Source organism: Pseudopipra pipra, chromosome 13 (genome assembly GCF_036250125.1).
Source record: "Pseudopipra pipra isolate bDixPip1 chromosome 13, bDixPip1.hap1, whole genome shotgun sequence".
NCBI lineage: Eukaryota > Metazoa > Chordata > Aves > Passeriformes > Pipridae > Pseudopipra > Pseudopipra pipra.
The window spans coordinates 4,812,669-4,826,180 of NC_087561.1; the positions used below are offsets into that span (position 1 = coordinate 4,812,669).

At 36.4% G+C, this 13,512-nt stretch overlaps 1 protein-coding gene across 5 annotated transcripts in view; it reads left to right on the plus strand.

Annotated features, from left to right (window-relative positions):
• The window catches only part of FMR1 (fragile X messenger ribonucleoprotein 1), a 29,079-nt gene extending 15,956 nt beyond the window's left edge, over positions 1-13,123 (plus strand). For 3 of the 5 annotated variants that reach the window (XM_064669742.1, XM_064669745.1, XM_064669746.1), the window contains exons 10-15: positions 711-820; positions 3,756-3,842; positions 6,597-6,792; positions 8,118-8,297; positions 9,338-9,420; positions 11,154-13,123. In XM_064669742.1, coding sequence (XP_064525812.1) covers positions 711-820; positions 3,756-3,842; positions 6,597-6,792; positions 8,118-8,297; positions 9,338-9,420; positions 11,154-11,315 — 818 coding nt within the window. In that variant the 3' untranslated portion in view covers positions 11,316-13,123. The remainder of the gene's footprint in view (positions 1-710; positions 821-3,755; positions 3,843-6,596; positions 6,793-8,117; positions 8,298-9,337; positions 9,421-11,153) is intronic. The other 2 variants (XM_064669743.1, XM_064669744.1) reach the window with 2 other exon arrangements.
• The last annotated feature ends 389 nt before the right edge of the window (positions 13,124-13,512 follow it).

Sequence of the window (13,512 nt, forward strand, 5' to 3'; positions counted from 1 at the left end):
GGCCTTTCCTCATTACTTCCCAAGCTGCTTAGCTTTCCTGCCATTTTTCAGACAGCAAGTTGTTTTGCTGAGGTTGGAAAGAACTAAAGTTTTCATTTTCTTTGTCTCAGACTGGAACGTCTGCTTCATAAGATAAATGTGTGCATTACTGCCATTGGAGTACAATTTATTTCCATTTTTGTCTTTGATTTTTTAGTGAATTATAAACTACTGTCAAATATCTCTACAAAGCTCAGTTTCACAGAAGAGAATTTTACATCTGGCTCATATGGTATCTTTGGCTGTGTCAGAAAACTTCCATCAACTAAAATTTTGTAAATGAACTAAGTTTTGCTTTGTGCTCTACACAAAAAATAGTTACAACAAATGCTCGGGCATTGTAAAAGGATTCTTTGGCTTTGGTTGGGTATGCAAACAGCAGTGTTTGTAAATCACTGAGGTTATTTTAAACCAACCAAAGCAAAGCCAAATAAGCTGCAAGATAGTGAATATTTCTGTAATCAATACATGTGACAAGTTAACACCCCAAGCTTACATAGACATTTTGGTTTATGGCTCATTAACTAAACCTGTGTTGTAGAGGATTTAAGTCATTTTGGACAAGTTCTTGCACTGATACTTAAATACTCTTGTCTAATTAGAGTACAGCAATACTCTGAGGATTGGGAGGAAACCCTAAAAGTGGAATGCTCTGTATGTTCTTTCTGTAGGAAAAGTAATAGGAAAAAATGGAAAACTGATTCAAGAGATAGTGGACAAATCTGGCGTTGTAAGAGTGAGAATTGAGGCTGAAAATGATAAAAATATTCCACAAGAAGAGGTATGTTTTCAGTTAATATGATTTCTCTATGTATTAATTGGTTGTATTCTACCCAGTGATAAATTAAATTCTTCCTTGTATCTTCATAGTGGTAAGATAAAGTTTTGATTAAAGTGTATTTTCTGATAGAGTCCATCTTATACTATTAATGCTGAGAGGCGGTTTTATGTAAATTTGGCTTATCTGTGTTAGACAAAAATGGTTTTTGAAGATTTTTGGTGATGTACCTTCTTAGAGATTTTATCTTACTCCTGTTGGAAGCAATGACACATTTTCCAGCATGTGCTAGGCTATAAATCAACATATATGAAACTTGTTTTCATTCACTAATCTACTTTGTGTTTGATCTCTTATGTTTTTACCTGGTTTAATTTTTTTTTAGTAATTTATGTTGTAATGAAAAGCTTGTGCTTTTTCTTAAAACTTCTTTTTAAAAAAATATTACCTAGGTTCACAATAACCTGTAAATTGTAACCTAAAGAAAAACAAGCATGAACAATGTGAAAATCCAGGTTTGCCCAGGAAGGCTCTCAGCCTGTAAAGGGAGTTAAAGATGTCCTGAACTTCTTAATTTGAGGCACTTTTATGTGGGGCTGCATCGAGGGGCAAAGTTGCAGGTTTGCAAAAAAAACCTCAAAGCACGAAGGTTTTAACATCTCAGTGCAAGGAAAGATTCCCTGCAATTTCAAATGTGAAATGTGCTTAAAGAAAACTGAACTGCCTTTAGTTTACCTCAAAATCTAAACAGGTACCAGTTAAGAACCTCTGCTACATTGGATAAGATATGGAATGTGTTTCTGGAGCCCTTATGTTCTTGCTTGAGTAGTTCATCCTTTGTTTTATCACTGTGAATCTGTTACTGAGGACTCACAATCCAATTTCCATCTTTCTGTAAAGGGTGACTAAGCAATTAAATGAGGGGTTTTTACTATTTCACTAGTTTTACATCTACCTGAAAAGATGTGTAAATTCCTACATCATAAAATAGAACTAGTTTAATAAGCAAGAGGCTGCTGCTATTGCTGCAGGCAGTAGATTCACAGAAGGGTAAAAGAGCAAATACTCATGGCTGCAATTAGTATGTCAGGCTTTCTTTTTTGTCTTCTGACTTGAAAAGGCTTATTTGCTTACCTTTTTCTATACAAAATGCAGCTTTTAAAGATTATCTTGAAAGCTTTTTTTTTACCTGCCAAGCTCTGCATTCATGCTTCTCTTTTACCTGGTAATGACATTTCTAGCACTGGCATTGCTTGCACTGCCTCGTGTGTTAGTTGTGTCATACCAGGAGCAAGGCAGAAACCTGGGATCACATCTTGGCAGGTAAGAGTTAGTTGCTGGAAGTTGAATGCAGGTTTATTTCAACTAAGAAATACAAGTAATCTCCCCATGTGTGAACTTGGATATTGGAGCCCTTCTTGTAGTAGAACAATAGTTCAGTTAAATTTTAATACAGCATTGGGTTTTTTTTAATGTGACTGAGATGTTAGAATACTGCCCATTAATTTCAGGTACAGTTTTATGTATCTCATAATTTTATAACAGAATCTTTAAGTTTTTCATATTTTTAAAATGAGATAGGTATTGTTTGAGATAGTAATATATATTACTTTTATCTCTAAATTTATTATGCATATAAGGTCTGTTCAGTATTCACCATTGCAGCCAAGCTGAAGATTGGTACTTTTGCTTTGAAGACAAAAATAAGGTTCAATAAATAAGTACTTTGATGCTTTTATATGGCTGAAATTGTTTGACATGGTTACCAGCTCATATTCTTAATAGCTGGCATTGCTATACCTTTAATCCACTGCTAAAAGCAACAGCAAACATTTTCCTTAAATGCCTCTTTAAATCATTTGACTTGTGATCTTTTAATAATTGATACTGTGAGCTAGTTAAAGCCAGTTTAGTAGAAATTTCACTGTTCTTTATCAGATTGTATTAAATATTTATGAAACTTAAAATACCCCAGACAATAAAAGATTTCAGTCAACGATGCCTGTGGCTAAAGGACTTCTAATGAGTATGAAAGTTAGTACTGAGGTTTCTTAGGACTAGAGGACTGTGTATATATTATTTTTTTCTTGTTACTTACATTAGACCTCACACATCTGCATTAAGTCTTTTGTATGTAAAAGAAAGGGAGGGGGAGAAAAACAAACAAGACCTAAAAAGCTGAGACAAAATTACAGACTTGCCACTCTTGGGGAACCTTGGCATATCATGCTGTTGTTATTTCTTAAAACAGTTGTGTCTCAAATCATTTCACTTCTGCAGAAAACCTTTGGAATACAGTCCTGCTTGGGTTGCCTAAGTTAATCTTTAAGTATTTTATCTCCAAATATCATCATTTCAGACACTAAATTTCCAGCTTTACATTTTCCGTCTGTTTGTTGAATTAACATGTTTGAAAGGTGAAAGAAATGTAAGTTAGAAATTGTTACCTGAAGTACTTACTCTTTCTTGAATATGTTTTGGTTTGCCTTTCACAAATGTAGAGATCCTCAAGAAGGATCGAGTTCTGTTTCATGACATGATGTTAATTTGATTCACTTTTTTAAAAGATCGAAGGTAGACTGAAAGGACCTGGTGTGAGAGTATAGATGTGATCAGCAAAGGTGGTATTATTTTTGAAGGGAGGAAACATGGAGTGTTTTAAATTGACTGTTTTTCACTTCTTCAGAAAAATAAAAGTTGCCATTGTGATGCAAACGGCCTGAATTTCCTTGTGTAAAAAAGCTCTTTGCCTAAAGGGAGTCAGACTACATGATCTAATCAGTATCAGAATTTAAATAAACTGTTCTCTGATTTCCCTTTTAATTTATGCTTATCTGTGTTTTAAGACTTGTTTTCAAATTTTACAGTAATATGTTGGGTTCTCTTCAGCATTCGATGCCTAATCAATAACCATAGGACTCCTGTTACTGTGTTTTAGGGCATGGTGCCATTTGTGTTTGTGGGAACCAAGGATAGCATCACTAATGCAACTGTTCTTCTGGATTATCATCTTAATTATTTAAAGGTGAGGAAAACAATGCTGCTTTACCACTGATTTTTTTTTTCTATCAATACTTAAGATGGTAGCAATGTGATAACTAAAGTCTGTTTGGGCTCTGAGGCTGTTGAAAAATTGGGTTTATAACAAGTTTTCCATCTAAAAACAAAACGTTTTATTAAAAGAATAATTTATGTGAAAGGTAGGATGAAAAAAGCTTTTTTTCAGAATGCAAATTACAGATGAACTAGAAAATAATCTGTCTCAAAAGTATTGCCAACTTTATATATGAGGAATAGCCAGTTCCTCATGGAGCTGCAAAGCAGTGTTCTAGGCAGGATCTTATAGACTGTGGGCATTTCATGCAAAATCCCTAAACTGCTTTTTCTGTAGTGGATTGACATTTTATACTTGAGTATGTTTTGTAGGCAACTCAGCTTCATACGTTATGTTTGCCTCTTGGCTCCATGACTTCCCAGCAGTTTGCAGTGCTTGATGCCTGTTGTATAGGGAGCAAAAAATATCCCACATTATTACCTATAGTTCCTTTTGCCTACAGTGGTCATGGCCAGGTGCCCAAGCCTTGGTGTCAGGGCCAGATGCTGACAGGAGGGACAGCTTTGAGTTCATTTAATTAAACATAATCTTGTGTCTCTTTTGAAACCTTCAGACCGTTCAGGATTTGATACATGTCCAGTCTGTGCAGGAGCTGTCAGTGAATCTTGTAGAATGCTAAAATTTCGATACCTAGTTAAACTTCTCAGTACAGGTATCAGAGAAGCTGGAATTAAAAGTTACTTTTGTTCCCTTACCTACTCAGTCACTTTGCCTTCTAATCCTGCTTTTATCAGTGTTCTGGAGCAGAGATAGAGAGCTCTGCAGCTGTCACATGGTAGAGGCAGATAAGGACCAGATGAAAACTAGTACCAAATACCAAGCTCCTTTCTTGTATGCTCATTATTATTTCAGAAGATATTTCTGGTTTAAACTTCTATGGACACCTAAAATGGGTACTTGCATTTGAGTAAGTACATAAATGGGTACTGACATGGGAGTGGAAAGTGTTTAACAGCCCAGCAATTCTGTTTTAGATTCATCAGTTCGTTGTCAATTAGGGTCACTTTCTCTTAGTGCTACCCAACCTTCCTGAACAGAAGGTCACACGAGAGTGTTCATCAGTCTGTGTGATGACTACTGGATAGATTCTTCTCTTGGAGGTTTTATCTTGATTTTGCATCCCATTTAACATATACACAAAAAATGTTATCACCTTAGTGGCCTGTTGCATCACAATTCAGAATAATGCCCTCCAGTTCACTGACAAGAAGTGGAATGGACTCCAGGCAAAGGTTATTAAGGAAACTTTTTGTAAAAGATACATAATAAGGCATCAACATCAAATGTGCTGTATCAGCTCAGAGTAGTTAATTTCTCTATTAAAAGAAGAAAGCAGACCTGTTTGGAGTGGCTGTTTGTAGTGAAGTTTTGGGATCTTGAGAGGAAGGAAAATATCTAATAGCAGGATCCACAGCCTCAGACTTCAGGAAAGTAGATTTCGGCCTTTTCAGGAATCTGCTTGGAAGAATCCCATAAAATGCATTCCTGGAAGGAAAACAGGTTCAGAAGAGCTGGCTGATACTTTTAAGCATCACCTTCTCTGAGCTCAAGAATATGCCACCTTGATATGCAGGTGATCACACAAAAGTATCAGGAGGCCTGCGGGGACCAACAAGGAGCTTGTGGCAAAATTCAGAGATAAAAAACAAACATACAAGGGCAGGTAACTAATGAGGACTATAAAGGCACAGTCTGAGTCTGCAGGGATGAGTTTGGAAAAGCAAGTCCATCTGGAGTTGAATATGGCAAGGGATGTGAAGGGAGACAGGCCCTTTACGGGTTTATTGGCAGCAAAAGGAACACTACAGACAAAGCAGACCTGCTGCTGGATGGAGTAGAGAACTTGCTCACAAAGGAAAAGGATGAGGTACTGAATGTCATCCTAAGTTAGGAGTTTTTTATTTGTAAGATATGTCCAGGCCCTGATACCAATGAAAAAGTCTGGAGCAATGAACACTTAAGTTTTCTGAAAGAAAGATCAGGTTAGGGAACACCTTGGGGAGGAGGAGTAAGGGATGATATGCACAAGTCAGTGGGAGCTGCAGAGGTCCTGGTATCACAATGAAACTCCTATCAATAGCTTTCTCCCCAATTAAAAAAAAAAGGTGGTTTTGAAGTTAGCTAGACAACATATCAAACTGGCAAAGGTGCTCCATGAATGTGTTACTGTATCTCTTTTACCCAGTTATATATGGTGAGAATGCTGTGTGCTGGCTGCCTCTATGCCAGAGTTACAGCACTTTGCTCTCTGTGCTTTTATTCTTCCTCGCATCTCTGGCAGTGTTCAGCATCATTACATAGGATTTAACAGCAGGGTAACCACTATCCCTTTCTATGAAACAATGCTCTTACATCATAATTGTTTAATAACTTTGATATTTGTTGTGTGCTGCGCCATAAGAAGCTTGTGTTGGGATCTGAGTGCTTTTTTTCAATATGTGTTTTAAACAAACCTAAATTTGTAAAGTGTGCCACTGGGAGAATTGTATTGGTAGCAAACAGATTAGAAAGTCTTTTTGGTAAACAATTTATTCTCAAAGCTGAGTTACTGTTTGAGTATTAAGTAGATGATTAGTTGCAATACTGAAGTGCTCTTTCTTCCTGAGAACACTCAGATGATTAAACAGTGGTTCCACATGACTTGCTGTGCTTGTGTTTGCGTAGGAAGTGGACCAGCTGCGTTTGGAAAGATTGCAAATTGATGAGCAGCTTCGGCAGATCGGAGCTACTTCCAGGCCACCCCCCAACCGCACGGACAAGGAGAAGGGGTACATGACCGACGACGGGCCCGGGCTCGGCCGAGGGAGTCGGCCTTACAGAAACCGGGGGCACAGCAGGCGGGGGCCAGGCTATGCTTCAGGTATGTGACTAGAGGGGCACTTAAAGTTTTCAGAGCAGCCTACTGCTCTCTTGATTTCATGAAAAAGACTGGACTAGGGAACAGAACTGTTACAACAGAAATGCAGATAATATTGAGTATTAATATTTGAAGATTAAATAAGGCTTTATGCTGTAGAAAACACTCAGAAGTGTAGTGCTCTCCTGTAATCTACACTTATGCAGTTCCTGTCTCTTACAGCATGCTTATGTCTTCTGTAGGATGGAGCATATGTAGTTATGCCCTAACTCTTTATTTATCTACATTTATTTTATCTATATTTTGAACAATTTCCAACAGTAAAGCCTCAGTTTTCACTTAAGCCTGTGTGAGGTTGTCTTAATATAAATATTTATAGGTGAAAATACTCTGTAGCTCAATTTAAAAAAAAAAACCCCTATTCTCATATTAGATTGAACTTTGATGTTTTTACTACAAGACCAAAGTCACCAAAATAGTGTGTTCCTCTTTGAAACCTTGTATAATTCATTAATGAATAGTTTTCCGGGTTGTGCTTCTTCAGAGCAGTCTGTTACTTCATTATCCATGATGTAGGTCAGCTGGTGTTTGTTCTGACTGAAAGACCTGCAGTGTGAGCTCTGTAAGACAGTCTTAGCTCACATTCTACATAATACAAAATTAATGTTTTTGTGCTGTTGACTGTTTTTAGAAGATGTGAACTCACCTTGCTGATAATATTATAGGGGGGAAAAATGGGGAAAAAAACAACTTTTGTCAGTGAAGATGATCTGCTAACTGGAAAGATTTTAATGGTCATTTATTTTGGGTTTGATACATTTCTAGCATTCTAACTTTGTTCTCTGCTTTTGTAGTCTGTTACAGGCTGTTTCATGATGGAATTTTTTTTCTTTTCATAGATGAGTTGCAGTGGTGAGAGGAGACAGGACAGGTTATATTCATAACTTTCAGTTTCAGAAATATGAAGGAGTCTAGTCTGTTAGACTTATGTTTTTCTAGATTTATTACGTTTTATAGTAGATTTAAAAATCTATGGTAAGCTGATAACACCAAGTGACTTAAGTGTGTGGCACACTTAACTATTTAGCCCTGAACACACAACTAACTTTTATTAGTGTATGTCTTGACTTTTTGAAGAAGTAACTTATATTATGCACCTTTCTGTGCTGTGTATGTTATAGAGGTTGGGAGGCAAAAAAAATCCCAAACCTGTTTATTAACAAAAAAAAAAGAAGGAAAAATTTTAATATATACATTTTTGATTCTGCTATAGTAATTTCATGCTAAGCTACACTGGCGTGTTTGGATTTTTTTCACCCTCTTAATAGGAACTAATTCTGAAGCATCAAATGCTTCTGAAACAGAATCTGATCACAGAGATGAACTGAGCGACTGGTCGGCGGCCCCGGCAGAGGAGGAGCGGGACAACTACCTGCGCAGGGGGGACGGGCGGAGACGTGGAGGGGGTGCACGAGGCCAAGGAGGGAGGGGGCGTGGAGGATTCAAAGGTAAATGGAGACTTCATTTTGGAAAAGGGGTCCCTGTCGGAATCCTTAAACTCGCTTCTGTCAGCCTCTTCTGTTGTCACCTGCTCCAACCTCCTGGGCATCCTGGTGACCCTCTCCTGAATTCTCTCCACGTTGTCAATCTTTTAAATTGAGTATTTTGTTTCAGATATGTTGAATGTTGAACACAGAGGAATAATCCTTTTTGACCTCCTTTATTTTGATATAGTTTTCTCCATCATTTGTTTTCCTAATATGCCTCTTGCCTCAAGTTTGTAGGCTGTGCCTTCACACATGGACATCAAGGAATCGAGTTCTAGTTTATCACCAGATACAGAAAAGTATTTTATGATCTGTATTAGTCATTCAGCTGTCCATATTCATATCTTCTTGTATTTTATTTGCATGCAATGGGATAAGATTGTAATATATGTGTTCAGTGGAAAGGACCAGGCAAAACTAAGATGGAAGAACTTAAAAAATTTTTCTTGAATATAAATATATACATTAAGGTTATAAAACTTGATCATGTGATGGTTCATTATATTTATTTAGCTAAATACTTTAGCCTACAACTCTGCTTTTTTTCTTGATATTTTTTTCAAAGTATGGGTGTTGCTTAATTTAATAAGATCTTTTGAAAGAAGGTAGTGTGTAATTTAGGAAGCTCATAAGCCATTAGAAAAAATGTGAAGATGTTAAATCTTACTGAGGTTGATTGTGTACTTCTCTTCAATGGTTAATCATTTTGAGAAGTGGTTTTTCTTCAGTAGACAGTCTCTTTTAAACTGTGGTGGTTTTAAACACTGCAGTTTTGTCTACTTTATCACCTGAGAACATTTTCTTTAGCGATTTTTTTTTTTTTGTCCCATCATTTAAGAACTGTTATATGAAAGTAATAATGTTCAGTATTGTAATATGTTAGTTTAATGTTCATGAGACAGAACATTTTGAAGTAATTCCCTACTGTGCTTGTGTAAAATTTAAGTGAAAAAGATCATGTATCCCTGTTGAACAACTTAGTTGATTAATTCTTCTTACAGGAAACGATGAACAGTCACGAACAGATAACCGTCAGCGTAACTCAAGAGAGGCAAAAGGGAGAACAGCAGACGGATCTCTTGAGGTAATTTTGCTCATATGGCAAGTCTCTACTGTTTAAAATTGCACAAGTGTCATATAGTAACATTAGAGTCTTCAAGGCTGCGGGTGACACAGTAGCCTTGTGATTCCTTGTTCCTTAATTCCCTAATCAGATATGTAAGAGTTATGTTACAAAATGACACAGATGCACAGGGATCTCAATATATCAGGTTGGGTAAAGATGCAACTTTGTAATGTTCACTTGGCTCTCTGTGTGGAGAAAAATTGATCACAAGTCCCAAGGATTTACTAACCAGCTTGATTTCAGTCTTTGTTCTTGGTAGCTTTTTGTTTTTAGCTTTTATTTCTTGCTGCATTGTGTATTGCTGTCTGTCTTCTATGTACCCGAAGGAAGAAAATCTTTAACACTTCTTATAAAGTGTTGTAGCCAGAATCTTCAGAGTAAGAAAGAATAAACTTCAGAAGCTACCTTACTACTAAACAAAACATTTGCTATTGAAGCTAGAAAGCAAGTTAAAAACACACATCAAGAAACCTTTCAAGTAATAGATTGAAATACCTTATAACTTTAAATATTTTACAGCCTTTTACAAAGAGATTTCTACATTTTTTTCAAATGTTTTCTTTCATAAAGTTATCAGGCTCATACTTTAGGTGTATATGTGACGTTTCCCCACATGGAAACAGTTCTTGTGTCAAATGATAACATGCAAACTTTCTACTGTCTCTTGCTGCTTAGGATGAGTTATGTTGGGAGGAAGAAATAATGAGCAGCTGCAAACTGCTGCCTGCTCTGTGGTGTTCCCAGGAGTCATGGTTCAGTGGGAGATGGAGATGACTCTTGGTTTGGTTTTAGAAAGCCTCTTTAAGAAAGGGACAAAACGGAACAAGTGACCATATGCTTAGTTTTCCGAGTGGGAGTGCTGAATCTGAAAGGTGTAGTAATTGAATATGCATCTGAAATGCAAACAATTAACATGGCAAAAAAATTATGGCCATACAAGTTTTGTAGTTAATCAATAATTGACCTACAAAGTTTGAAGTGGAGAGTGAGGAACTGTGGTGCTGAAAAAAAACCCCTAAGGCACTTAAATTAAGGGATTTTTTTCTCCTGTTACTCTGAGATTTGGAGGAGATTATATTTTATAAGAAAATAAGCACTTGCATATTGTTGAAACCTGGCTAATCAAGTTGTAAAAGTCTTATTTCAAGGAATAAGTATTTACCGCCTTTACAAGCATAAAAATTTGCTTTCAACATGCTTTCTTGAAATTTTTTATGACCATTTAAAAAGGCTGCAGAAGTTTTTTGAATGTATTAAATGGAACTTTTTTCAGATTCAAGAAGGGATGGAGTAGATTTTTTTTTTTTGAGTGTTAGAAAAGCTGCCATGAAATGATACTATGTTTTTTGAGAGGCTTTTTGCATACCAAGAGTAGAAAGTTGAATTGTTTGAGGTCGAATGATGTTTCAAAGATGTATCTGATATTAGTCCTTCAACTTTTTCTTGCACAAGCACACTGGAATTTTTTTTTAGCTTTCAAGGCTGTGTAGATTGAGGGTTTTTGTTTCAGGTGATTTTTTTTTTTTTTAAGTCACAAGTATGTGGCATTTTTTAAGAGACAAGAAGTTACACACTCCACTTCAGCTGGAGACATGTAACAAAGCCACGAGGGTATGGCACTATTTGCTCCTCCCGGATGGCCAAGGGGTGGAAGAGAGGAGAATGCTTTATATAACTCTGAATTGTTCCAGATCAGAATTGACTGCAATAATGAAAGGAGTGTCCACACTAAAACATTACAGAATACCTCCAGCGAAGGCAGCCGGCTGCGCACGGGTAAAGAACGGAGCCAGAAGAAGGAGAAGACGGACAGCGCGGACGCTCAACAGCCGCTGGTGAACGGAGTCCCCTAAACTGCATAACTCTGAAGTCATATTTCCTATACTGTTTCAGTAATTCCTATTCCATGTTAGAGAAACTTGTTAGGCCAAAGACAAATAGTAGGCAAGATGGCGCAGGGCATGAAATGAACATATGTTCTCTGTTAGCCTTTTTTAACATCGACAGTATGCAGTTGTTTTCAGAAATAAGAAGTTATTCAAATATTTGCATAAAAATACCTGAACTTCCGAAAATCGCTTCCAAGTACATATTGCAGTTCAAACGATGAAAGATTCCTTTTTTTTGTTTGTTTGTTTTAAAAATACTGAGCTGTGCATTGGTAAACTTTCTGTTCAGTTGTACCATTTTAACACATCGGGTCAAATTCACTGCTCAATTTCAATTTTCAGAATAAATAGTGTTTGCAGTAATCAAATTGGCTTCTGTTTTCAATCTAACTTACCAGTTCTTCATGAAATGCTATGTCGTTTTATGTCCTGTGTCAGTTCACATTCTGGTCCACCTTTTTCAATATTTTGGTGGACCCTGAAATATGTGTGATGTAACAATTGTCATTTTCATTAGCAAAAAAGTTGTATGATCTGTGCCTTTTTTATATCTTGGCAGGTAGGAATATTATATTTGGATGCAGAAATCAGGGAAGATGAGTTGGTAACACTAAATGTAAAATATATGTAGCAATCCTTGTCAGACGTTAGTACTTTATAGACAAGTGCATGCTTTCCATAATTTTTTCCTTACATAAACATTCAGTTAGGCAGTTATAAGAATAGGAAATTTATTTTGCACTGAAGATTTGGCAAATAGTGTTATTGAAAAAGGGGTGTAATTTTTTTCTTTGTAGGCAGTACAGAAGCTTTTTTTTAAAAAAAAAATTTAAAAAAAAAAAACCTTTCCATTGTGGAAAACTAAAAAATTCATTGTTACTGAGGGAACAAGTGTAACATGTTCACAAGCTAGTAATGTGTGCCTGCTATTTGGCCAGATGACCAGCCTAAAGCATCGATGGTTTTCATCCTCCTAAAATTTTTGAATTGCTTATTTTGATTTGGGGGCTATTTCAGGAGAGGTAGGAAAAAAGTCACCACATGTAACGCCCTGGAAGGTACAGATACAGGAGTCGGAGATGTCGGAGTTAGAAGGAAAGTTCATCGTATTTTGAGGTACAAGGTCCTAATTACCAGCCAATTTGAAAGTGTCACAGAATTTGATCCAAAGTACAGCTGTACACCAGGGAAGGGTGGGAAGTGGTGGGAGGAGCTGTGCTTTCCTTCATTTCTGATCACACATGAAACTTACTGGGCACAACTGCATAAGGACCTTCATTTTAATCCATTTTTATTCAGATTACTCCAGAAGGAGAGCCACTGTTTATGTACAGAATTGTACAAACTTGACCTTGCCTCTGATGTATTTTGTGAGTTTTTTGTTTCTTTGCTTTCTTCATTCTTTTTTTTCCTTGCATACAGGTGAGCATACTAAAACTGGCAACGAACTGCACATGATTTAACAAATATAAAAATGTCTTAAAAAGTATTGCCAAACATTAATGTTGATTTCTAGTTATTTATTTTGGGAATGTATAGTATTTGAAAACAGAAATTGGTACCTTGCACACATCATCTGTAAGCTGTTTGGTTTAAAATACTGTAGATAATTAACCAAGGTAGACTGACCTTGTAATGTAACTGCTCTTGGGCAATATTCTCTGTACATATTAGCTACAACAGATTGGATTTTATGTTGACATTTGTTTGGTTATAGTGCAATATATTTTGTATGCAAGCAGTTTCAATAAAGTTTGATCTTCCTCTGCTAACTGATGTTGATGCAATCCTTATGAATGATTGCTTTTAAAAATCTCAGCTTACAAAAAGTAGAAAAAAAGTATTTCTTTGTTTAGACTTTAACTGTAGCCGTTGTTTATTTACTCATTTTAGAAAAGTCTCAAGTATTACCAGTTTGCAAAAATACAGCACATAATGCTCAAGAAGACACAGTTTCTGGAATGGTACAGTACCTGTTAAGTGGTTACACTACACACACTCTATTGCTCATGTTCAGTGGTTGAGTTCACTAAGGTGCTAACTAGGTTAAATGTGAAATTACTACACTACAGTCTGGCTAATTGGCTGCATTCCATTTTCAAGTGGATTTTGGGGTTATGACCTTTTTCAGTATTTGTGTGCTTGACATATATCCCTTTCA